The sequence below is a fragment of the Lacerta agilis genome, chromosome 9 (genome assembly GCF_009819535.1).
Source record: "Lacerta agilis isolate rLacAgi1 chromosome 9, rLacAgi1.pri, whole genome shotgun sequence".
NCBI classification, from domain to species: Eukaryota; Metazoa; Chordata; class Lepidosauria; order Squamata; family Lacertidae; genus Lacerta; species Lacerta agilis.
The window spans coordinates 58,375,808-58,403,604 of NC_046320.1; the positions used below are offsets into that span (position 1 = coordinate 58,375,808).

The 27,797-nt window shown below is 40.3% G+C and overlaps 1 protein-coding gene across 2 annotated transcripts in view; it reads right to left on the minus strand.

Annotated features, from left to right (window-relative positions):
• The window catches only part of CCSER1 (coiled-coil serine rich protein 1), a 690,560-nt gene that overhangs the window by 387,308 nt on the left and 275,455 nt on the right, over positions 1-27,797 (minus strand). For both annotated transcript variants that reach the window (XM_033160591.1, XM_033160592.1), the window contains exon 6: positions 4,721-4,931. In XM_033160591.1, the coding sequence (XP_033016482.1) occupies positions 4,721-4,931 (211 nt within the window). The remainder of the gene's footprint in view (positions 1-4,720; positions 4,932-27,797) is intronic.

The window sequence follows — 27,797 nt, forward strand, 5'->3', positions numbered from 1 at the left end:
ATTAAGCAGCACATCATTTAGCTCAAAATTACTCACAGGCTATGGAAAGGACAGAGTGTAATCCACACTTTCCTGGACTTTTGTGTGTACAAAACATCTTCCAGTTGCTTGCAGATTATTTGCAATGCAGTCTCCAACATACGCCAATTTATTGGGACAATCAGCTCTCTTTGCCAAGAAAGCTCAGGTGTATTTGAAATGATGAGCCCGAGGCAACAAAAGATGCACAGCACACTCAGTTGGGGAATTGGCTCCTTTTGGTTGCTTTATTATAGCCAACTATAGCAAATTAATAATGGACAATTGAGATAATGATGGTTGGAATTAATTGGGCTGGTTTTATTTTATTTTTAGTGCTGTTCTAGCCACTTAAGCATTTAAGTAGGCAAACAACTACCGGTACATCATTATGCTTTCTACCTTTATATATATGTCAAAGGGGCTGGAGCAGAAGTTAAGACCCAGGTGTGAGCCTGCCATTTAGCAGGCAGATGTTGCTGTTTCATTCTCCTTCAACCTGCTACTCTCAAGCTTTAATTCTTCATGCATGTCCCCTATTCGGTTTAACCATACTTAAATGTGTGGGTTCCAGCCTCATATAACTCTAGCATGCTTGAATCTAATTAGTGCATGGAGAGAATAAACTATAGACTAGGTTCTCCTGTCAGGCTTAGCCAATGTCATGACTTCAAACTTTGTGACGAAATGGGCCACCACTTTGTTATTCCCCCCCCCCTCTCTCTCCCTCTCCCCATGTGTATTTCAGTATGTAAAGAGCTTTCACCTGGTTGTTCCAAGACATGGCTTTAACCAGTCTTTTTCATTTCAGACCAGAACAGAGTCTGAAACTAGTATTTTTCTATCCAACAACAACAACAACAACAACAATTTGTTATTTGTACCCAGCCCATCTGGCTGGTTTTCCCCAGCCGCTCTGGGCGGCTTCCAACAGATATTAGGATACATTAAAATGTCACAGATTAAAAACTTCCCTGAACAGGGCTGCCTTCAGATGTCTTCTGAATGTAAGGTAGTTGTTTATCTCTTTGACATGAGATGGGAGGGCATTCCACAGGGCAGGCACCACTACCGAGAAGGCCCTCTGCCTGCTTCCCTGTAGCTTTGCTTCTCGCAGTGAGGGAACCACCAGAAGGCCCTCGGCGCTGGATCTCAGTGTCCAGGCTGAATGATGAGGATGGAGACGCTCCTTCAGGTATACAGGACCGAGGCTGTTTAAGGCTTTAAAGGTCAGCACCAACACTTTGAATTGTGCTCGGAAACGTACTGGGAGCCAATGTAGATCTTTCAGGACTGGTGTTATGTGGTCCCGGCGGCCACTCCCAGTCACCAGTCTAGCTGCCGCATTCTGGATTAATTGCAGTTTCCGTGTTACCTTCAAAGGTAGCCCCAAGTAGAGTGCATTGCAGTAGTCCAAGCGGGAGATAACCAGAGCATGCACCACTCTGGCAAGACAGTCTGCGGGCAAGTAGGGTCTCAGCCTGCGTACCAGATGTTGGTGGTAGACAGCCGCCCTGGACACAGAATTAACCTGCGCCTCCATGGACAGCTGTGAGTCCAAAATGACTCCCAGGCTGCACACCTGGTCCTTCAGGGGCACAGTTATCCCATTCAATAGTTTAGAGAAGTTTACTTTTTGTAACTAAGCAATGCTTTACTGCCTATGCATCTTTTCTGACTGTTGTATGGACAAAGGCCATTTTGGTGGACCCCAGGGCTACCTCAAAAGGAAGGTGAGCACAGCAAAAACCCTGCATTGCACCCATGAAAGTCTTGGTATCTGCAGGATGGGGTGATGGCAAGGATGTTCTCTTGTTCTTCTCCCTCCCTCAAGAACACAACTACTTCTCCTTTATCTTATGGCTCACATACTCAGTTAAAACTACAATGCTATGTACACTTTTCAGGGCAGAAGCCTCCTTGGACACAGTGGAACTTACTCCTGAGTAAGCATGCAAAGGATTGTGCCACACATCATTTCATCTAGTTCATTCTCACTTCTTACCAACAAAGTTCCAGTAGACTACAATGAGAGATGGGCAGCAGATTTGAAAGAGTGTTTCATATTTGGGTTCATTTTCCCCCCTGTGGATCGATTCTGTGGTCATATTCACTTTCCTGGGGCAGTTCATGAAGAAGTAATTGCTGGTGCAGGCACTGTAATGCACCCACAGCTAAGTCTCTTTTAATAGATATTTTGTTCAGACAGTTTGCCTGGCAGGAAAACAAGTAGCACAAACCATTACAATGGTTTGAATTCTGCTGGAAGATCTTTAACTTCCATAAGGAATGTCTGCAGTATCAAAAAGGCTGATACTGCAGCCCACCCCAAAATCTTCACAGTCATCATTCATCAGCATTGTATCTACAAATTAAAGCCACAATAGTGAACTATATATTGGCTGTTTGGTTTGTAAATGGGAGACAAGCATTAAAAAGAAATAAACTGACTGTCAAAGGTATGTTTCTACACTACTATCAGAATCTGATGCCTTATTATTATTATTATTATTAATAATAATAATAATGTAAAATTCACACTCAATGCATGTTAAAGCAGCATGTAATGAAGGAATTACCCATTTCCAGCATGAATTACTTGATTAAAAAAAGAAGCAACTACTTTAAACGCAGACGTTGAATAAATCAGTAACACTATACTGGTTAATTGCAAACTTGGTTAGCTAAAGAAACCTGGAGAGATTTAATAAATTGATAACTGCCTCTTAATTTGCCAGTCATTTGTGATATTTGTTGGGCTGACAGAGAGATGTACCAATCTCTTAAAAGCTCCTTTCATAGAAAATGCCAAATCTTATCATCAAAATAAAGAACTGTTGAGGAGCTTCTGGACAGGAGTTCAATACGGTAAACAGGCGGTTTTGATATTGCAAACGGGTAGGTGGCAAGAGGTGCTTTGGATTCTTTCTTTAAATATATATAGGATTCTCCTCAGGAAAGGGTAAATCAATATTAAATGGAGGCAAAATACAGGATGGCATTCTAATGATAATGACGTCAAATGGATGCTGTGAAAAAACTTGCATAAATGAGGAACACCAGTCCCACAATAAACACCTGTCTGGCTATCGGGAAGCTCCCTTGATCTTGTTGTAATCTATGATCAGGTTCAAATTCTAGAGAGCCTCTCTTTTTATAATACTAGCCCTCATGTTTATGAATATACTCTTGATCATGAGTAAGCTATGATGGCAAAACACAACAACAACAACAACAACAACAACAACAACAACAACAACAGCAACAACACCTGCTGTGTTGTGGAACTGGAGCACTGGTGTCATTTCTCATACCTTTCCGGCAGCCTAATGCCTGTGTCCTCCTTTAACTCTCCTTCTGCTACAATCCTGATACAACCATGCAAGTATTGAGACTCTTTTGATAACATCCACACAAAGTGTTAGATATTGGTTCTATTTTTGTTTTAATTTTGAAAAACTGAGTAGTTTCTGAACTCATATAGTCAGAATAAGATTAAAAGCTCCAAAGCAGAATTTAGACACCCACTTCACATCATCTTAGGAAACTTTATAAAAGTAATTCCTCCATGCTCTGTAAAATATGAATAATGGAGGGGAAATCCACAATATAAACAGTTTCAATATCTGCATGTTCATCGTGTAATAACTGCAATATCAAGTGTTGACTTAAATTTGTGAAACAGCTATCTACCTCTGTAGAAGGATGGGCAGCTGTGTCTGAACACAATATTAAATTAAATCTTAGTTCTGCATGAACTAAACTACGGGTAAGCTTGTTTACTCCCCCCAACCTTCTCTGTCTTCCTCTGGCATGATGTAAGGAAGGGTTTGGAAGCATCCACTTTCATAATAGTTTGTTGTTTTGTCCAAACAAAAATGCAGTGAAATTGAACTATGACATGACTGAACAACTCAAGATCAAACTGTGGTTTCTGATTCTGGCTAGTTTGGATAAAGCATGGTTGACTGTCATCCTTGATTGAGAAGAAACAATAAACTGTGCTTAGTACAAAACAGAAACAGATCTTTTGGCCATGTGGAGAGAAGATGTACAAGTAGGTTCATCCACATAACATTAACCATATGGCTTAAACAGGACATCATCTCTTTCACACAATAGTTTCCAATGGTTGCAACACAGCTCACCACTTGCTCTTCTGAGTGGCTAGATCGATTTCAAGCTCTTTGATAAACTGTTTAAAAACAATGCCAACATCTGAGCCAGATGGAAATCAATCTAGTGGCATGGCTCAGTGATCAGATGACTGCTTTGCCTTGTGAAGAACAGTAATGTACAATGAATGTTCCATGTGGCCAGGGACCATTGTCAGTCAAGTCAGCCTGCTTCCATTAAACTATTTACCAGTTAATCTCTCCTTAAATTCCTATCCAATCTTAACCCCTCCCCCAATTTCCTTTCCCTTTCGGTTTTCCATCTTGTTTTATCCTGCTTTCAACAAGGGCTCTTTATTTCCCTCTATTCCCCTCAAAAGTCAAATGTATTACAGGAGCTAGAAGCATCATGATCAAGATTGAACAGCTATGGACAATTTAGCTATGGACATTTTGTTTTTTTAATCAATAAATCAATAGTTTGCAAAAGCGATTGTCAGAAGATCAACCTCCCGTAGTTAGTTCTGGTATTTTCCATCACCATTAACATAGAAAAACAGCAGCCTTTCAGTCATTTGAACTCTTACCTCTTGGAGAACCCTCTTCATTTTCAGAAGTAATGTTTTGACAGCTGTACAGTCTTGCATCATCAGTCGGAAGGGCAAAGATTCCATCCCTCCACCATCTTCAATGGCTGCAAAAGGCCACTCCACAGATGGGCTGCTAGCCAGTTGGCTGACACGAGGGCACCTCGCTTCTCCTCGATCCACTTCCTTTGACAACTTCAGAGAAAGATTCCTGTCAAGATATAATTTAAGATCATTAGCTGGAATACTAATGTTTTCAGGAGAGAATGCCATAATTTAAATCAGTTAGCTTCAATTTTTCATATCTGAGATCACCGGTAACCCAACCTGCTACATCATCTTAATGTCTTAAGCATCTAAATAAAAACTAAGGGGCTGTACAGTATGTAACTAGATTAACCACAAAAAACTCTTCTAACAGGCTCCCCCCCCCCCAAAAAAAGCAACATCAAATGCACGAGCAGAAGGGTGGAAGGAAGAAGACGAATAGTAAGGCAAGACAATGAAACAAGAGAGAAACGAAGTGTCATTGAACACCTGAAAACAGCAATGTGTAATCCAGACACTTATTAAAAGAGTGTGAGGGGCTCATTCATAAATCTAGAGGCAATGAGATCCAAAATGAACACAAGAAAGTTAAGTGTGTAAAGAAGTGAGTATAAAAAGAAAAAAGAAAAGAAGAAACATAGTACTTCCAGGCAAGAAAGATAGGCTGATTGGAAAGTTTTTGGAAGAAATTGAGGCTTAGGTGTGTATTTAGAATTGGAAATAATTAGAAAATAGTAAAGTTAGATAATGATAGAGAAAGAATGTAAATTAGAGGATTTGAAATAAGAATGTTTAAAATGAGTTGGAAGACTGCTAAAGATGTATTATAATGAAATCAGCAAAGAGGGATTAGAGGAAGTCATGAAACAAAGTGAGAAAGGATAAGAAAGTTTTTATATATGTTTTTAGTAATGAGATATATTTCTTTTTGTTATAGAAAATAAGTTTTAATTGTATCAATATGTGAAAATTAATAAAAAAAAGTTATTGGGGGGGAGAAAGAAAGGCTGATTTATTGCTGTGGTGGCCTATCCCATTTCTCCATGAGGCTAAACAGGAATGTGACCCCCCCCCCCCGCCCGTCTCCCTTCCCACAACACTACACCCAACCCACCACTTCCCTTGCCAGCAGAACAGCCCCCTCTCACCAAGACACAGTGAGAGGGGACATTCTGCAAGGTCTTGTTGCTCATCTTCCCTACCTTAGGAGTAGGAAAGATGAGCAAGCAATGCTGAACACTGGAACACCACCCTCTTGCCGAAGCTGGCAAGAGGCAGGGGGTGTCCCGCAAGGGGCGAGGAAGAACACCTTCCTCTTGGGTCTTTCTGGTAGCAGGGGCATGTGGGGCACCACCTCTTGTGCTTTCATTGACTGAGGAGGCTGCTTCAGCCCACCACATGGGTGGGCTGGCTCTGAGTTACAGCAAATAATTGCCTAATGGGGAATATATTCGAGCCAAGATAAAACAGAACATAACAGCCACTTTTCTTTTCTTTTTTATTATATATGTCTTTCTTTGCCCTCCCAATCTCTACCTAAGCCCTCTATCATCCTACTTTATAATGTCCTTCCTCATAAAGTACAAAATAAAATATTAGGTGGTGTCCCCTGGTGTGACCGAATATAGGTTGCCTATGACCCTATTTTAAGACCAATTATTTAAGTAAAGCGAGCTCTATTACCTGATAAGATGAAATATCAGTGCAGTGAAAAGTTTTGTTCAAGGAGATGTGAAAGACCTAGAGAAGATACCAGTTCAATTTGCTTGAACTTGGATCTGTCTTCAAAGAGCACAACACAATTCCTTTATGCGCTCTAAAAGATATCTCTATACAGTAATTTAAATACTTAAAAGTAAACACCATTTAGGCCTGGACAAGAGGAGAGGAATATTTGAGTGGCACCAAGTTTTAAGGACAAAAAAAGCATGACAAGAGCTTAGGTTATTGTGTGAGAGAGAAATGGGAGAAGGACAACTATGTATGGCACTTTGAGCACCAAGGAGGAAAGGTGGGATATAAATGTAATAATAATGTTAAATAAGTGCTGGTTTTCTATCAGCAGTTTGGGGGTAAAACATGTTCAAGGATTTATTGAAAAGTCCCTCATTCAATCTTTATCTGCACACACACACACACTCCGGCATGATCCTCAATAGCAAGAATATTAATCACACTATGAAACTCTTATTATACTGAGGCAGTGTTGCAAGTACAGTTGATACGAACTAAGAAGATTAAACGCAAAATAATCTGAAAATCTTTGTGCCGGTGAAGCTTAATTGTATGTCATCAGTTGTATTTCCTTATTACTGTGGTTCCACATTTTGTGTTTTAAGCAGGGTTGGGGCAATGCCTACAACTGGTTCCATAAGCAAATGAAATACCGTATCTAATAACTAAAGAACAAAAGTGGACACATATTTTGCACACGCCAAGTTATATGCATAGATACCAATAGTGTTATTTTATAATAATAATAATAAAAACAGCAACACAAACCAGACATCTCACCATAGCAGGGAAGACTAAGACAAGTTAGTGTGGTGCTGATAACTTGCAGGTTTGATCCCTGTATGGAACAATTGCTTATCCCTGCATTGAAATTCTGTGATTATATGATTCTAAGTAAGGTGACCTGTGTTCTTGCTCACTGTTTTCCAGGTGCTGACTACTGATAGACAAGTTCAAGGACCCTGTTTTCCCTTCTTAAGGTTCTTTGGACAGCAGTTCAACTAGAGGACTCTCTTCTGTAAAGTAAGACAGATGGACACCCTATACTGTATTTCTGATCCATTCTCTTCCTCTCCCTACACACCTCATCCCACCAAGAGCTGCATGAATTAGATTATCTGTTTCTGCTCTTTAGGTTAATTCATAGCAGAATCAGCCATGACCTCTTGCCAGGCACATATTCTCATGCATCCTAACCAGATGCATACGGTTGGACATTGCTACATACTCAACATGCAAAAAGATAGTTGACACAAGTTTGTAGGTGCTTTTTTGAAGGAGTGGAAAACTGGATAATCAAAGGTAAAGTGAATTGGGGGGGGGGTTTGGAAAAGGGAACAAATATATATATATATATATATATATATATATATATATATATATATATATATATATGGAACAATGCCAAATCAAAATGAGATGGCAATTACATTGCAGTGACTTTCCCGTGTCAGCCATGAACCTGAGCATCCGATCATATTGCTGAAATTTTTACAGGTGTATGTGTGTGTTTGTGTGTATGTGTGTAGGTAAATAAGTAAGCCACACTTTCTGGATTTTTATTTCCTTCTTACTGATCCTCATATTTATGAGGTTTGACAGTTTATGAGAATTTAAACTTCACCGACACCAAGATTCAAAGATTACTTAGCTTAATCTTCTTAGTTCTCATCAACAGGGCTTGCAACAAAGCCACAGAAGAATTAGCTGGAGTACAAACGATGGGCTCCTAGTGCCTTCACTTCTTGACACCAGCTTAGCAAGTGAGAGACAAGCAAAACAGTCTGCCTCAGAAAAGCTCTACCAGCAGATCAAAAGGCCACAGTAGGCATTATGTCAGAGTGATGTTCATTCCCAAACAGAACTTTAGACAAAATCTTAGTTAGATTAGGAATACTGTAGTGATTCCTAAGCAGTAACCTGAAAATCCCGAACCAACAACTTAATAAGAAGCATATTTATTATTTCCTCTTTTAAAACAATAATAATATTGGAATTTTATTTACAACATAACACAAGCCCCCCACCCCCCGATACACAAATCCACCGTCATTAAACGTGAACATAACATACAGTGAACATAACATACAACAATACAAACAAACAACCAAATAAAATACTTCCTTTATCCCGACTTAGTGGGTATTTAAGTTATAATTAGAAAAATCTTAATAATTATTCATAAAGGAAACAGTTTATAGGAAGGAGGGCAGATACAGCGTATTTATTATTTCCAAAGAGCTTTCAAATCAAAGGGCTGCACAAGGTAAAATCAGACAGAGGCCCTGCCCTCATGATGACAATCTACCTTTGTTTTCTAAAATTATGCACCACAGCAAGGTGATCCACAAAACCAATCTTCACAGAAAATACTGCACTGTTCTAAACCTTGGTATTCTGGAATTTGACCGGCATATGTCTGCAGATTAACTCTGACTGAATCACAAAAAAGATGCCTAAGTAAGACATCTGTGAGGTTAAGAAAGGCCGCAAATAGCCAATTAGGAGACTACAGCATTCTAAAGTGGTGGTGCAAATCAAAAAGTTGCATACAGGTTGGCTGTCATGGGTTGAATGAAGAATTTCAATTTGCAATACTTTAATTGCAGTATGCCAGTGTCTGGGTAAAACAGAGTCCAGGTTTTTAATCATCCATGAGTAATTTATTTCAGTCAGTTCAGTTTGTTCCAACGAGAAGAGTTCTCTTTTCCACACTTCTACTGGTTCTTTATATGAGCATGGGGTGACTCCAAGTGATTCATATAAGTACAGTGTTCTCTGTGGACAAGGCCTGTCTGAAGTGAAAGAATCTGCCATGTTTGCAATAAGGAAGGGCAGTAGTTTGCAGTCTCGTTCCAGACAGATGCAACTCCCTAACTATCCAGTGCAAACATCTTCATGTTTAGTCAGAAGAAAGGGTCACTGAGTTTAGTAGGGCTTATTTCCTAGCAAATCTGTATAGGATTACACTTATAATTATATTACACTTATATTTATTATACTGAATTTACACCATGGCACAAATCTCCCCCACCCTACAAGGACTTCGCATTTACCAGGCCATCACTACAACCCCACAAAACAAATGTTGCTAGAATGGGTCCAGTTATGTGATTTTTTTTTTAAAAAAAAAACAACAACAAATGGATATTACACTATTAACAAACCTCACACCTTTTACTGTGGAATCCTCTTCCCTCATTCTCCCTTGTATGTCTTTGGATTTCCATAATACTAAATTTGATTTAAGCCAATTTACATTCTGATCCAGAAACCAATTCAAGTTCAATTATGATGATTTCATTCCACTGACTGAAGTCAATGGAGTTAAATCAAGCCAAGTCCAAATAACCAAGTCTAACTGGCTTGTGTATCAGCTTTCCCAGCTCTCCACACTTCCCTTTTTGTTAAGGGCTAATACTTTGAAAATGTGTATGACAGACAGGCTAGATGATTAAAATGCATAGTATGGGGTAAGGTGCATGTTATTTGACATTTTACAGCTTTTAGCACTGAGCATCATTTATTGCCAATTTTCATGCTGTGACTTTTCAAAGTCACCTCTGAGAGGAAAATCAGGTTTAAAAAAAGAATATGCCTGCATGCATGTACATGCACTGCACACAAACATACACTCTATAATGGCCCAAGCAAGGGTTGCTTATAAATGGTTGTGCAGTTTTCCACCCATTAATGAAATCATCCTGCAATCAAATACTTTGAAGCTTGCAATCAAGTACTCTGCATGAGGAAAGAAATGGCCAAACAGTTGGAAGAATTTCCACATTATACATTCTTAAAGGCCTTGATGAAACAACTTTAAATTGAGCATAACAAAAAAACTTTCTCCACTCTACAGTTCCAGCTTTCCAGTCCTTCAATTCTTTCCATTTCCAACCATCTTGAATATTAACATTATACTGGCTGATCTGTCTTTCATCGCATTGAAGTAGAAGCAGAAAATTGTTCCAGCATGTGTGAGTTTGAAGAGTCCTATTTCCTCACACATCAGAAGAAGCCCAGATGACAAAGAACTTAGCCCAGAAGACTGGTTGCAGACAACAAGGCTGGGTAAATAAGAAGAGACCTGCTGGATCAGGCCCATCTAGTCCAGCATCCTGTTCTCACAGTGGCCACCCAGTTGCCTATGTGAAGCTCATAAGCAAGACCCGAGCGCAACAGCACTTTCCCCACTTCTGAATCCCAGCAACTTGTTGGCCATTCTTGCTCACAAGAACTCTTGCTCACTTGTTGGCCATTCTTGCTCATATCAGATTGTGATATGGAACATTTCTGTTCTTTAAAGAAAAAGAAAAAGAAAACACCTTCAACTTCATCCTAATCTGTCTAAGTATTCTTTCAATACATCCATGGAACTGAAGTCTATTGTTTTAACGGTCTCCACTGCATTAATTAAAATGTCCATACACATTTCTAGACTCTAAGTGCTGCAATGACCTTTTCATGGTCCGATTTAAAACACAGACCAGAAATTAATTAAGTGGAACCCTTGCTAGAGAGAAAAACCTGGGAAAACATTTGTCCAAAGGAATATACAGGCTGAAAGAAATGCCTAGGCTCGCTTAGCAATTGAATGGATGGAGTAGAAAAATCCATATAACCAAAGAACAGGAATGAACAGCAAGGACACATCAAGACTAATGATTCCAAAAGTAGGAACATGCATCTCACGAAAAGAGGCGCGTGTGTGTTGCACTTTCCAATTCTGTAATCATTACCAAGAAACACAAACAACAAGCAATGCAAGTCATCCACTTTCTACTCCTTCCCATTTTTCAGCATCCAAATCCACCTTTAGAGTCTCCCTTGGCAGAAAGTAAACCATGTTCTGGTTTGCCCGATTCAGAGTTTTGGGTTTCTGGTTTTCACCCTAACATGTTCTTGTTCTGGAATAACTGTTCGTGTTTAGAATAAATTTCACTGTTTCACCCACCCATTCTTGCTGACTATCTTGGTTATTTGGAAACAGTCATGTTTCTCTTTCTACCATTTATTTATTTATGTATGTATGTATGTATGTATGTTCATATGTGTAAGGTCCTCGGATGGTTGCTCATGAGTAACCAGGCAAAACTCCAGCCGTTCCTTTAGTAGTTTTATTGTGCATACTATGTACAGTGCAGAGCTTAAAAGTTCATGTCTGTATCAACCATCTGCAGAATCCAGGAGTGGCCCCTTCCGGTTCTGACCCCAACATAAGAGCTTCAGTATACAAAATCCCTGCCTCCCCTCTTTTTGTTTCACCCCTCTATGCATTTGGGGCATGAGTGAGTGCAGGGTCTCTCCAACATCCCCAGAGCCTCGGCTCTCAGTTCCCTGGGCTGCCTCCCCCTCCCTACTGGAGACATTGCTGTCTCCCCTGCTGGAAGAGGTAGTGCTACTGGTCAGGTGGGACTGAGGCTCTCTGTAGCATCCCGAGAGCCCTTCCACCACCCTGCGCTGAGCCTGGGACAATCCCCTGACAATATTTTTACAGGACAAACATAATAAAGTAACCCATTAAATAGCTTGATGCCATAACATTAATTCTGGTGCCATGAACTTATTTCACTGCAGAGGAAATTCCATAAATGGGCACCACATCCAAGAAGGCTCCTTCTCTGCCAGAGATCAGTCCTGAGCAGCCCTGAAACCTGGGTTCTCTTTGGAGAAGAAACAGGGGGGAAAGGGCCCTCAAAAACATTGCTGGACTGCCAACAACATTGAGGAACTGTTGAATTGTTAGAGCTTGAATTTTTCAACTTTCAAATTTCAGAAATGAGGGGTGCTAAAATTGTGATATGACTTGGGAATTCAAAAGCTATTTTGGTTAAATTAATATAAATTGGTTTTGCTTGGCAAGTAAGATGCATGTGTAAAATTGTATAGAAATAAAAAATGATTGCCAAGTACTTGCAGTTATATTATATATTAATATTATTTTTATTTATTATTTAGTATTACCTGACATTTTCAGAAGGTTTTCCAAAAGCAGTTTATGTGCTTCTTCATCAAATGCTGGCTTATCAAGCTAAACGTTGTCCAGTCAAAATATATTATCAGATTTGAGTTACCTGGAAACATATTTTAAGACCCCTCACTGAATAAATTTGCAAAATAAAAAATGAAAAATGACAAGCCCTAGGTATCAGTGGCCCAAGACTGAAGGTATCAGCACTAGTTGCCTTGCCTGACTCAGACCTAACAATTATCCCTAGTGCGAGAAGAACAGGTGATGGTACCGGTAATCCAGAAGAAGGTTTTTTGGTCAATAGCAAAATGCTCAGCTAACTGCACCTGGCTATTTGGGAGGCAGGGGAAGTACATGTAAGCACCCACCTGAATCAAGGCCTGCCTGTGAGCCACAAGAAGTGGGTAAAGGTAAAGGTACCCCTGACCGTTATGTCCAGTCGCGAACGACTCTGGGGTTGCGGCGCTCATCTAACTCTATAGGCCAAGGGAGCCAGCGTTTGTCCAGATCATGTGGCCAGCATGACTAAGCCACTTCTGGCAAACCAGAGCAGCGCACGGAAATGCTGTTTACCTTCCCGCCGGAGTGGTACCTATTTATCTACTTGCACTTTGACTTGCTCTCGAACTGCTAGGTGGGCAGGAGCTGGGACCGAACAATGGGAGCTCACCCTGTCGCGGGGATTCGAACTGGCGACCTTCTGATCAGCAAGCCCTAGGCTCAGTGGTTTAACCCACAGCGCCACCCACATCCCTAATAAGAGGTGGAGCCTCCAGCAATTATATAAGCTCTGAACTGCTTCACTGCTGAAGCTCCAAAAAACCCCTTCCTAAACTGGAGAAATGGACACCACTTGCCTTACCTCTGATGGCAATGAATTCCATCCATCAAAAAATAAAAACTGGGTTGTTACTCAGGGTCAAAAAAGAGGTCATGTCAGGAGCTCCTGGTCTTGCCAGAGATTGATGATTCTCTTTCAGTTCAGTTTGCTTTTCATCAACAGGTAAAGTAATCTGAATTGGCAGTGACTTCAGAGGTACATATTTCTGTGTAAATAGTTATTTCAGCCCTTTACCCTACTTCACTCAGGAGGTGAAATAAACTATTTCCAGCATGGTTCATTTTCCACCATGGATACTGTATTTCTACTCGTTATCCCAAATTGAGTCTGCATTTTAAAGCAGAACTGACCTAATTCACGTTCCCAGACTAATGCATATATCCAAATGCAGTTATCATTTGAAACACACACACACACACACACACACACACACACACACAAACTGCATACAAAACTGTATATTTATCATGTGTACCACATGTCCAATGAGGCCTTACAAATAGCGGGGGAGAGAAGACAAGCAAAATGCGAGGGAGATCGTGAAAGATATAGGAAATTGAATGCAGATTTCCAAAGAATAGCAAGGAGAGACAAGAGGGCCTTTCTAAACGAGCAATGCAAAGAAATAGAGGAAAATAACAGAATGGGAAAAACCAGAGATTTGTTCAAGAAACTTGGAGATATGAAAGGAACATTTCATACAAAGATTACCACAATTAAGGACAAAAGTGGAAAGGACCTAACAGAAGCAGAAGACATCAAGAAGAGGTGGCAAGAATACACAGAGGAATTATACCAGAAAGATATGGAGGTCTCATACACCCCAGGTAATGTGGTTGCTGACCTTGAGCCAGACATCCTGGAGAGTGAAGTCAAATGGGCCTTAGAAAGCCTTGCTAACAACAAGGCCAGTGGAAGTGATGATATTCCAGCTGAACTATTTAAAATTTTAAAAGAGGATGCTGTTAAGGTGCTACACTCAATATGCCAGCAAGTTTGGAAAACTCAGCAGTGGCCAGAGGATTGGAGAAGATCAGTCTACATCCCAATCCCAAAGAAAGGCAGTGCCAAAGAATGCTCCAACTACCGCACAATTGCACTCATTTCACACGCTAGCAAGGTTATGCTTAAAATTCTACAAGGCAGGCTTAAGCAGTATGTGGACCGAGAACTCCCAGAAGTGCAAGCTGGATTTCGAAGGGGCAGAGGAACCAGAGACCAAATTGCAAACATGCGCTGGATTATGGAGAAAGCTAGAGAGTTCCAGAAAAACATCTACTTCTGCTTCATTGACTACGCAAAAGCGTTTGACTGTGTCGACCACAGCAAACTATGGCAAGTTCTTAAAGAAATGGGAGTGCCGGATCACCTCATTTGTCTCCTGAAAAATCTCTATGTTGGACAAGAAGCTACAGTTAGAACTGGATATGGAACAACTGATTGGTTCAAAATTGGGAAAGGAGTACGACAAGGCTGTATATTGTCTCCCTGCTTATTTAATTTATATGCAGAATTCATCATGCGAAAGGCTGGGCTGGATGAATCCCAAACCGGAATTAAGATTGCCGGAAAAAATATCAACAACCTCAGATATGCTGATGATACAACCTTGATGGCAGAAAGTGAGGAGGAATTGAAGAACCTTTTAATGAGGGTGAAAGAGGAAAGCGCAAAATATGGTCTGAACCTCAACATCAAAAAAACTAAGATCATGGCCACTGGTCCCATCACCTCCTGGCAAATAGAAGGGGAAGAAATGGAGGCAGTGAGAGATTTCACTTTCTTGGGTTCCATGATCACTGCAGATGGTGACAGCAGTCACGAAATTAAAAGACGCCTGCTTCTTGGGACAAAAGCAATGACAAACCTAGACAGCATCTTAAAAAGCAAAGACATCACCTTGCCAACAAAGGTCCGTATAGTTAAAGCTATGGTTTTCCCAGTAGTAATGTACGGAAGTGAGAGCTGGACCATCAAGAAGGCTGATCGCCGAAGAATTGATGCTTTTGAATTATGGTGCTGGAGGAGACTCTTGAGAGTCCCATGGACTGCAAGAAGATCAAACCTATCCATTCTCAAGGAAATCGGCCCTGAGTGCTCACTAGAAGGACAGATCCTGAAGTTGAGGCTCCAGTACTTTGGCCACCTCATGAGAAGAGAAGACTCCCTGGAAAAGACCCTGATGTTGGGAAAGATGGAGGGCACAAGGAGAAGGGGACGACAAAGGATGAGATGGTTGGACAGTATTCTCGAAGCTACTAACATGAGTTTGGCCAAACTGCGGGAGGCAGTGAAGGATAGGCGTGCCTGGCGTGCTCTGGTCCATGGGGTCACGAAGAGTCGGACACGACTGAACGACTGAACAACAACAACAACCACATGAATATTTAGGGAGGTATGAATAGAAACAAAGAAATGCATATAACATCCATATTTAGGGGGAAATGCTTGTAATATAAATGAATACAATTTTAATTGTGCTTGTGTTATTACACAAGATGGGATGGAACAAACATGATTGAAAATGGGTAAAAGTGAAACTGACCAAAATTGACTGACTCATGTCTCCCTGTCCTAAATCCACTTTTTATCCATTTCTATCCAATTTACTTTCTATTACGGAGAGATTGTGAACAACTGGATGCACAAACACTTCTATGAGTGGGAGTAAAAAAAATATGAGGGTGCTCATTCAATGTACACCCCACTGACAACAAAAATCTAATCCACAGACTGGTTTCTGTATTTGTTTTCCAAGGCATTTGAGCAGCACTAGCAACCAAATGCTTTGCATTCTGACAAGATTGTGAACATGCTTATGTATTATTATTACTGTACCTTTACTCTGGTGTAAACTGCTTCAGGATGTTTTGTAGTAGGATGCAATATATAAATTTAATTAGTCAAGCCTAGCCTAACCCAATAGGTACTGCAATGATATTTTATTTACTCAGAAGTAAGTTCCACTGAGTTCAATGAGATTTACTTACTTGTGAGTGCAAGATTACAGCAACCCATTTAAAGTAAAGGGTAGAATCTGCGCTTGGATGCAAATTCCTGTTCACACCCTCAAAAAAAACCAAGACATCATGTGAGGTTTTTTTTATGAATAACTGAGACAATGGAATGGAAAAGTCAGTAAAAAAAGGGGGGGCAGGTTTCACTGTAGAAGAGTTGTGTCTAATTGCTGAAGATTCCTCACATCCATAATATAAGTAATTTGATTAATCAGTGAGGAAGAAAACTGCATCTATAAAAACCATCCTATTTCATGATCGTATAAAAAAGTAAGAAGATAATGTTATTGTTAAAAGAGCTTTTATGTGAAGTCCTGTTTTATGGTCAGTTAAAGAGGAGCATTAATGGATTTCAAGACATAAAATACAGCTAACTTGTCAATTCCTTTTCAAAAGATTGAAACCTAGCTCCTCTCTCTCCCCCAATGGAACAACTTCATAGTTTGCATTAGTCTTTGATTATTATTTAACAAAGCATGCAGGAAACATGCAGTCCTATCAATAAGCATCTGAATTTGCATAATGTATGCCATATTCTGCTAAATAAAACAACTAGCAAAACAGGGGGTTTTGACACTGTTAATAAAACCCAACAGAAAGTTTTGCTACAAGTCAAATTTCCTTCCCTTCAAACTGGCTCCCGTAGTATAACTATTAATTGCCACCCAGGTATACTTTGCAGGAAGCAATATTTACAGGGCACCCGTGGAAAGATAATAAATATCACACAAAGGACCTCAGACAGGCACAAATGCAACATAGACTAAAAAGGTAGCCTTTGAGTTTGTAGGACTGTGCGTCACTCCAAAGAATCACAGAATCATATAACTGTGGAGCTGGAAGGGACCAAGAGACAGCCAAAAATCAAATTCAGATAAACTGATTTTTAAAAATACATTGTTTAGTTGATATGCATTTCCTATTTTCCTACAGTGCAGCTGAGGCTTTGAACATAGGTAACCAGTAAAGCATGTATCCAGTAAAGGTCGTTGGTCCACCTAGCTCAATGCTGTCCACCCTGACTGTGAGCAGCCTCTACAAGGTTTCAAGCACAGGTCTTTCCCCGCCCTGCAACCTAAAATACTTAAACAGTGATGGAAAATCTGTAGTCCTCCCATCAGTCCTATTCAACATGGTCAACGGCCAGGGATAATGGGAGTTGTAGTCCAGCATCATCTAGAGGGCAGTGTTTGGAACCCCCATTGTTCTAAGCACATTTTGCAACAGAATTTCATTCGCGTGAGCAGTTTCTGATCTCTGGTCACACACAGTATTGCGCTTAAGATTTCAGATTAAAACTGCAGAGTGGAAGGAGAGGAAGACCTTTTTCTGCCTCCCCACTTCCAGCTACTCTCTGGAGACTGGAGAAGACACTGTCTTAAGAATATGGTCAGGGGAAGGACTAGACCATGTGAAAAATGCACATAATATTTTAGCTGTAGTTCATTCATTTTCAGCTTTGTATTCTTGTTATAAAAACGTGTCCCTAGACATTCTGTTGTTGCACCCATAAGCTAAATTTAAGGTGTCATTTAGCTCCTAGCTTTCATATATCATTTTCTAACACTTCTAGAGGGTCAGAGGTTACACACCCCAGGTTTAAAAAATGAAAATCAAACATCATATATGCAAAGCATGTGCTCCACCACTAAGCTATTATACTTCCCCAAAACTACCCACTTTACCTTTATTTAAAAAATACGCAAAATACAAATTGCTGTTCACAAACCTAACACCATCTCAGATATCTGAAAATCCATAAGAATTATGAATTTATTTCAGAACAGAATGACAGGCAAAGCTTTCTGCCAAAAGGTTTTTTTGCTAAGTATCTTTCCTCATGCTTTGGAAATGGTCACCTCCACATTAAAAAAGGAAGGAAGGAAGAAAGATCAAGCATCACTAAAATGTGGTGCAACCCTTCATAGAACAGCACGAAAGACAGGTTGTCTGTAATGTCAAATCATTAAACTTTCTGCCAAAACATCGCCATCATTGTCCTTGCAGGGCTGTTGCGGAGTGTAGCCCAACTTAGTCCAGAGGAGATGCGCCCGCACACCCACAAAGGGTCAGAGGACACATTCTGGAGCAAGCTGCTGACAAAATGATGAATGAACAACTAGGGATTCAGAAAGTTTAAAGAGCAGAGGAAGCAGCATGAATGACAATAATAGGAATGTTCTTGTCTGAAGTGTCAACAATGTTGACATTACAGACAACCTGTCTTGCGGGGTGTTCTCTGTAGTGGTGCATCAAATTTTTGTGATGTTCGATTTTTAAATGCAAAAGCTACCATTTCAAAGATGCAAAAAGGTCCACACAAAAAAACTTGCCTTCTACTATTTTGCAGCTTCTTTCGTGACCATTTGCAGTCACCCATTCCCCTGATTAGATGCTGCTCAACCCCACTTAAAAAAAAAAAAAAAAAAAAAAAAAAACTTCAAATAGTATTGCAACCATTTCTGCTGTCTCATTCTGTGAGCTGATCCACATGTAATGGCAAATTGAACAGCTCTCTTTAAAGTCCCCTTGCTTTGAAGTAATGCTTGCAAACACCTGGATTACCGGTATTTTTTGGGGCGGGGTAGAGATCTCACAAAGAGCTACTTTTTGGTAGCAATTGAAAGAAAATTTTGTAATAAATTATACAGATTAGACCTTGATTTATTACCAGTCAGTATGCATTACCCCACTTAAATGTATGATGAACAGACAGCTAGCTCTGTGTCTCGTCCATTGCAGATGTGATAGCTTCAAGTGATGCACAGAACCAGCATTAAGAGTCAGCCATGGTCAGGCACTTCTTGGGGGTCCCCAGCTCAGCAAGAGGACCATGGATAAGAGCTCTCTGGACATGCTGCAGTAAAGAGGAAGACTCACTGAAGAAAGGAGGCCAGTGGAGAGTTCTTGCTCAATGACCCTCCAAAATCTGCAGCCTTTAGTGTTTGGTGCTTTACTGTGTTTTTATCTTTTGATGTAAGACTTACAGAGTGGCTGGGGCAACCCTGTCAGATGGGTGGCATATAAATAATAACTTCATTTATTGTTTCATAAAATGTATAAACCACTTTGTTGCTGTTGTTTAAAAAACAGCACCTCAAAGCAGTTTACAAAAAGATTAAACCATAAAATCAGGAAAAAATACACTACATTAAAACATACCAGAAGTTAAAAGACTAAAACAGGTTAAAATTTGCACCAGCATTTCAAAGCATCTGGGTAGCTTTGTTAAAACAATAATGTTTTTAGCATGTGCTGAAAAGAATACAGTGAAGGAGTTCCAAAGTGTAGGTGCCAGGGGTCAGCAACCTTTTAAAGCTATGGGCAGGTCCACCGTCCCTCAGACCTTGTGGGGGGCTGGACTATATTTTGAAAAAAATATATGAACGAATTCCCATGCCCCACAAATAACCCAGAGATGCATTTTAAATAAAAGCACACATTCTACTCATGTAAAAACACGCTGATTCCTGGGCCGTCTGTGGGCCGGATTGAGAAGGCAATTGGGCCACATCCAGCCCACGGGCCTTAGGTTGCCTACCCCTGCACTATGCAATCGAGTTCTTACAAATGGGTAAGTAAAATACAATGGCCTATTCTGTCTTCTTGCAGAATTTCTAAATCATAAGTACCACTAATCAATAAAAACAAGCAATGAGGAGAAACATCTAACTTGGGGATGAGGAACCTCCAGCCCTTCAGCCCTTTTCACAGCCTGCCCCACTTGCTTTCCTTCAGCAATAGCTGTGAAATATTTGATAAGTTTGAAATCGGGAGATTGTGATTCTGATCAGAGATTATGGCTCAGGAGGGAGGAAGACAGAGTACGCCCGAGTCCTGCTCAGTCCTGCTGCCAAGTTGTCCGTGAGGCAGCCTGCTCTTTTCCTCCATGAGTGGATCACTACATTCCCATGCTGTGCAATGAAAAAGATAACCCATTTCTCACTGCACAACTTGGAAATAAAGTGAACTGCTCATTGAAGGTTGCACCAAGCTGGTCCAAGTGGATTTGGAAAAAAAAGCAGTATGATATCATTCTTTGTATGGAATGATTTTAGAGTGGGAAATGAAACCCTGTCCTATTTGTTTCTGAGCGTTTCTTTCAGACAGGTGTTGCAAAATGTGCACATGCTTATTAATTAATAGAATCAAAGCTTAATTTTCAGCAAAGATGTTAGGGGACAAAAAAAAGCGCAATAAACTAATTAAGTGTGTAAATTAACCTAATTGCTTTGTTCTCATATTACACAATTGCCCAGGGCCAGAGCATAATGATGGTATTCTACAATAACTAGAAAAAACAAGCTAGAGTGGGGGAGAGGTGGGAGGGGCAGTGCTGGTGGTGTTTAGGCTTTTTTTTTAATGCTTTCAGACTCTTCTAAGTTATAGAAGATTACTGTGAAGAAGAATATTCTAAGTTAGTAGTACCCAAACTTTCATTTCCCCATGAACCACTTGAAAATTGCTGAGGGTCTTGGTGGACGACTTAATGATTTTTCTGCCTGTTTTAGAAATCATATTTTTATTATTTCTTTCTGAAGCACACCAGCCTGCCAAGCACTGCTTTCTTCTTACTCTGCTTTAACCTGCCATGTTGCTAATGGAAAGGAGACTGTGAAGATGCAGCAGGTTGAATAATGCAAATGTACATTCTGACCAATGTAACTTTCAAACTTGCATTATAAACACAACAGGTGCAAGAACCACTGTGTAAAAGCAGCCTGAATCTTGCCCTTGAAACTGCAATATTAATATGAAAATGCATAACAATATTATATTTAGAGATATATTTCCAGGATCATTTTAGGGGATATTTCATTAAAATAACCATATAGAATATGGAGGAAACAATGTCCTTGGTGCAAATATCTGGCTCCATCTTTATGCCACCATAAATGTTATCTCTTGCTCTCACTTTTAGCTCACTGAAGAATACTCGACATTTCAAACCAGATAACAGAAGCTGCCTAGAAGCAAAGGGGAAGGTTTCCCCTCATACTTGTTGCCATAAACACTGATCCCAATCTGTATTCAATTGTCTCTGAAACAAAAGCCAAGGATGCCAAAGTATGGCTCTACACAAAGAGGGGGGGGAATGATAAAAATCCTATTCTGCTATCACCTTCCCAAGGGGATATCAGCTCCCAACGAATGACGAATTCTGTGAGAGACACTTGCCACTATGGGAGAAAGTTCAAATCTTAAGATAAGGCTGTCAAATATATTAAATATACTGTTTTGCACCTGCTTTGTGAAGAGATGATGAAAGTGATATTACAAATAGCAAATTAATTCAACCTTTTTATTATCTTGATGCCACATAGTCTGGAAGGAAAGTATTGATGTTTTATTTAAAATCCTAAAAACGCCAATCCTGCTACCCCAAGATACTCCGCTGAAGACATTGACAGATTTTAAATGATCTGATTAGGAGAGAAGGAAGCATCATCTCAACTGATCAGTCCAAAAATGACATAAAAATAAGAGCTTCAAGCCTTGTGTTTTTTCCTATGAGGGAAGTTGCCAATGGGATTAAAAGGTATCAACTAGTTGTACTGCTTGAATAATAAATATTGTTCTTATGATGCTATACTTTTGAGTTCAGCTCTTAGACCTATATCTAATTTATGAAAAGGCAATGACCTCCAAGTGCTTAGGAGTATAAATCATCTTATTTATATAAAAGAAAACTATAAAACAAAGACCCATCTATTAACTTCCAAAGCTGAGAGTCAGAATTTGAGATTATGAACAGGTAATATTCAATTAGAGATAAAAAGTGCATAGGGTGAGGGAGAATACTTTTCACCCATCCATTACTACTTAAGAGCTTGCGCAAGATTTTGAACTTCTTGGAACACTATTTCAGTAAAAGGGGGGGGGGGGGAGGTTGCTGCCTCAACCATTCTATGAAGCTTACACAATCTCCTCAAATAGTCTGATGAAATGAAGTTATTTTATCTTCTGATGGGGGCACAATCCATGGATTAAGTGAGGCAGAATTCCTGCAGTTAAATTGTTTGAATTCCAATTATCTCAATTACAATAAAAACCAACTGCAGTGGCTAGTGTACTCCCACATCATACTGTACTGTGTTTATCATATCATATCATACACTAGTATTCTCTGAGAAATCTGCTTCCCTGCAAATATATGCCCTTGGGTATGCAGCATTCCACCTTGCCATCTGGAGACATGAACAGCATTCAGATTCATCATTGATTACGGAAATACATCTCAATATTTCTGAACTTTAGAAAATTTTAAATCTTAGCTGGCCCAACTGACAATCTATTTATGGGAAAGTACTGAGCTTTGATAACATTTAGAGCAACTGTGATTTTTTTTTTTTTAAAGAAAGAACTGCCTTACACTCCAGTTGTTCTTTCAACTCAAAACAGAAGGATTGAATCATTTATCAAAGATGAAGATCGCTTAGCTCATAAATCTCCAAGAGCAGAGATTTATATAAGCTCCCTTGATCCTACCGGGAGTAGCAGAAGGATAAGTCGTCACACTATCAGCCCCTTAAGGGCACAGACCACAGAAAACACATGGATCTACATTTGACAGTCTATGGTATGTACCATGATAGACGATGCCAATTATTATTATTTTTTTTAAGTGAGGGCAGTTACTGCAGTTCATGTGCCACACAAACCTTTGTTCTTGCATTATTAATTATATATTTGTACACAGGAGCATAGGAAACCACGTTATACTGAGGGCATTCCTAGAAAGTGTGAGTCCGAGGAGTTTTCTCCTTGCCCCATTCCTTTGCAAGGGAAAGTCCATTCCTTAGTGATAGATCGCAACAAACAGCATCCAGGAGAAACCTGAACTGCCGATTGCTCCGATGAGCACTAAAGAGCAGTTTTCCCTGGGGGAAAATAGCAGGACAAAATATGTATGGATAAGCCCTGAATCAGACCATTGGTCCACCCAGCTTAATTGTCTACACTGATTGGCAGTGGCTCTCCAGGGTGTTAGGCAGCTCTACCTGGAAATGCCAGAGATTGAACCTGGGACCTTCTGCATGCAAAGCAGGTGCTCTGCTGAGCTACAGCCCTTCCCCATGCAGATTGAACACTACTAGGGAATCCGTAGTCCAAAGGCTAGTTTTCATTTATTATGTGATGGATAGAGAGGCAAGTTTGGACTGTAGAGAGACCTAGATTCAGATATCCACACACCCCTGAAGTTCATTGCTTAACATTGGTTACAATATCTCAACCTAATCTACCACATATGCTTACTGTGAGGACAAAATGGGAAGAAATATCATGTGTTCCTGAGAGGGAAATGTAATCAATGCATTACATTTGGAGCTGGAGGTCATCTATATGCAGATGTCCACAGCACTATAACTCATTAACTGTTGCCTCTGAGTATGAAAAAAAGGAGAAATAATGCAGGGTAGGTGTTTTTGTTTTGTTTTGCTTTAGAACTTCTTTCCAAACCTGTGATGACATGAGACACCTGTTATTTCCACACTTTGAAAATCCTACCAACTGCCAAAGCCCCAGAGCCACTCTGTATTGCCAATTTACTATTCACAGCTGCTTCCTTCTAAAATTAATCACTGGAAAGCAAAGACAAATAAACAGCAAAACAGGCTTCTCAAAATGAACTGGAGCGTGGAAGTTGAAATAAATAAAAAAAGAAACCCCTCACAGTGCCATTAAAAAAGGGAAAGGGGAAAAGACAAAGCACTCAAGGAAAAGACAATCGATAAGAGGAACAGAAATGAAATTTACAGTACAAGCAACTTAACTGCATCTAACACAGACCATGACAGCTTTTAAAAAAGGAACAACTAGGAGAAGGCACTGAACACTCAGATTCTTCCTATGTGCGGTATATTAAGTGCCAAATGAGGGAAGAGGTGAATACAGAACCTACTTGTTCTTTGCTTATTATCATAAGATTATTTTTTTATTATTATTATTTTAAAAAACCCACCAAAAAACATGAATATGGAGAAATGAATATGCTGCCAGGGAAGGACTTTGGCACATAAGTCCAGGACTTTATCCCTTTCCATGACTATGGACAACAGAATAAATAACATCCGGGATATATGGATGAAGAGGCCCTACCTCTAAGTCATAGACTCCCACAAAAATCTAAAAAGTCCTACACCTGGCCATGCCCTTAAATAGGCCAGAGGTGGGCTAGGTGCAGCCCATATGCCCTTGCCCCTGACTGGCCATGCAGGTGCTGCACTGTGGCTTTTAATGCCAGGTGGCCATCCTCTCCCCCTGCCGCACAGGAAGATAGTGGGCTCCCTAGACCAGCTGTGGCCACATTATGCAGCAAATGCCACCCACCCGCGGCCCCAGGTGAGCAGATATTATCCCTTTCCATCACTACAGACAGCAGAATGAATAAAAGGTGACATGAATCTGCACAACGTAGATAAGTTGCATAATTTTATTTTTCCACATTTATGGGTGGGTGATGGTTGTTTTCATTTTAGCATAGGAATCATGGGACCATATTAAAACTCTACATGGCTTAGGTCTAAGATGCATGAGGAATGAATATCAGAAGGTGAGACCCCACTCTCTGCAATGAAGATATAGCTTTTGATGACAACAAGACACAGGACTTTTGAATGACTATGCCAACACTATGAAACACCCTGCCCCATGAAGCATGGGGTGTCTGGATGTCTTTCACTAACTGACAATGACATTTTTATTCCATCAGGCTTTTAGTTTCTCTCTTCCAGTGTTGCTTTATAATATTTGTTTATTTTTTTTTGCTGTAATTTCTGTATTTAAATAAATGTTAATTGCAACATGGTTTTAAATTGTTGTAAGCCACCTTGAGCGGTACATGGGAAGTAGAAGCAGTAGACTTTTTTTCATATGAACGTATGAATAAATAAACAGCAGCCTCAGGAACCTTCTATATTTCACTGTGATGGCCATCTGAGCTCAACTATTTCAAGATTTAACCACTTTTAACAGAAACTAAGCACACTGTACTGTTCTGTCACTTATGCTTGCCTCAGTGTGGTATAGTGTTTAAGAGTGGTAGACTCGTAATCTGGTGAACCGGGTTCGCGTCTCCGCTCCTCCACATGCAGCTGCTGGGTGACCTTGGGCTAGTCACATTTCTTTGAAGTCCCTCAGCCCCACTCACCTCAGAGACTGTTTGTGGTGGTGGAGGAAGGGAAAGGAGAATGTTAGCCGCTTTGAGACTCCTTCAGGTAGTGATAAAGCGGGATATAAAATCCAAACTTCTTCTTCTTCTTCTTCTTCTTCTTCTTCTTCTTCTTCTTCTTCTTCTTCTTCTTCTTGCCTGCCTCACTTATGCTTGTCTCACCCGGGGGGTTGGGGTGGGTAGGCAAGGCTTAATGGGAGAACTGCTGCCAAAGTGAACAATTATGTGATTCTCGACTTGTTAAGTATCCAAAGGAGTATTGACGAATGTGAAAAATCCAATAAATGCTTTGAATTACCTTTAGGCTAATGTTTTAACATACAATATAGCCTCTGTGTTTGGAACTCCATGAGCCTTCGGTTTTATAAATAACTTCCAAACCATTGTTGCAAACGTCATTTCCCACTCCTCAATAGAAAGGATTCCTAGGCTTGTTAGAGCAATTCCCATATCCTATTTCTATCCCTCTGCATTTTTTTAAATCAGAGTTCAGCGTAACTACAATAAAAATAGCAGCAATAAAATGTTCAACTTTATTCATTTCACTCTATACAATAAATATCTAAGAGCCCATCAAGGTGCGTTTCTTAATGGATTAATATAAAGCCAATGTGGTTCAGTTTGTTACCTGTGGAAAATATGCCAAACACACTCCCCTGAATAAAGGATGCAAGTTGGAAATTCAAATTGAGGGACCCTATTCTCTCCACCCCCTGCTGCATGTAAATTGCCTGTTCAGCATTGCATGCCAGAGGGCCTCACAAGGCTAAAAAGAGAGCACAAATCTTCACAAAGGAAGAGGAAACAGCAGGGGGCTGACTAGAGATTTGTTTTCATACTAAGACTGCATTTGGGTGTAAAATGTACCACAAGAGGCAATTTTGGCTTTAACAGAGTGTTTTGCATCTTCTAGCACAGGGATGGGGGATCTCTGCCTTGCCTAGTTAGGCTTGCTAGGCCTCCCCATTTGTCCCAATAGGTCATTTTGGCCAAGCCATGCTGACCTGTCTTATACCTGATATCGTAGATAGCATCAGGTGTAGGGCAGGTAGAAACCTGGTTCCACCAAAAAGGGGGTTTGCAGGTACCAATGCTATGCAGAGAGCTGCACAGGTCTTTCAGCTCCTGCTGATTGCTAAGTCTCTTGCTTAAGCCTCTTTCAAAGCACTCTACAAGATAGTATCTAGCAACTAGTATCTTCCTGTGTCAAGGGAAGGTTACTGGAATTCAGCAATATAAATCCATATACAAGTAGATACAGGGAAAATATAGGCAATCATCCAGACCTCCACAAGTTGGAAGCAATTAGATTCCAGATACTTGTTTTCACATGAGTGCAAACAGCGATCCAGAATGCGTTAGAGCAATTCCAGATGCTGTTCCTTTTTTTAAGTAACACAGCAGCCACAAAAGCATTGGAATGGCTAAAGGGAGAATGATTGTGGCTTGAGCCTGTGGGTGGTATGAGATGGCTGCAACAGGAGGGAATGAAGAGAGGCAGGATAAAATAATCTTTTACAGTCTCCACGGTTCCTTTCCCACATTGTTCTACTGAAGTGAGAGCCACTGTAGCTGTAAGCACTTCATGTTCGGTGAAATTTAACATAAAAGAGCCTTGGCACCTAGGAGATATTGATGACACAGGTCTAAATTTTCACATGGTTTCTAACATGGGAGGAGCACGGAGAGAAGGAGCATCATGGTGCATCTGCAGCAGCACAACCAGATGCCTTCATCTGCAACATGTCTCTCCCGTATCGGTCTCTACAGCAGGCATTGTAACCTTCCAACCCCAAAGGCACACTCCTCCATTGTCTCCCGAGACAGATGCCGGCCACCTCTAACATAACCCTATAGCATGGAAGGAGCTGCAATGTGGCAAAGAATGACCCTTCTATTCCTTTACTCTCAGCAGCAATTGTCATGAACTTCAAAATTAACTAGTGGCATTAGCATTTGCCCAAACACTTTTACAGCATTTCTAGATTTTGAAATACATTATATTGTTGTAGTGATTACAATAAATATGCAAGGTGAGTAGGTCAGCATTAACCTCACTGTATTGTAGATTGGCAAGATTTGAACTGAGGACTTCTTGGATTCATGGCTCTGTCTTTCAAAAAAATTGCTACACCAGCAGCACATGTATGCTGAGTTTGGGCACATGCCCTGATGTGGCAGCTTCACCAGGCACATAGGTGTTTTGTAACACTGCCCCCGTCCCACCCCAAGCCTCAGTGAACTGAACATGGCATGGTGAAATGCACACATGCATTACTTCCAAAATTCTGAAT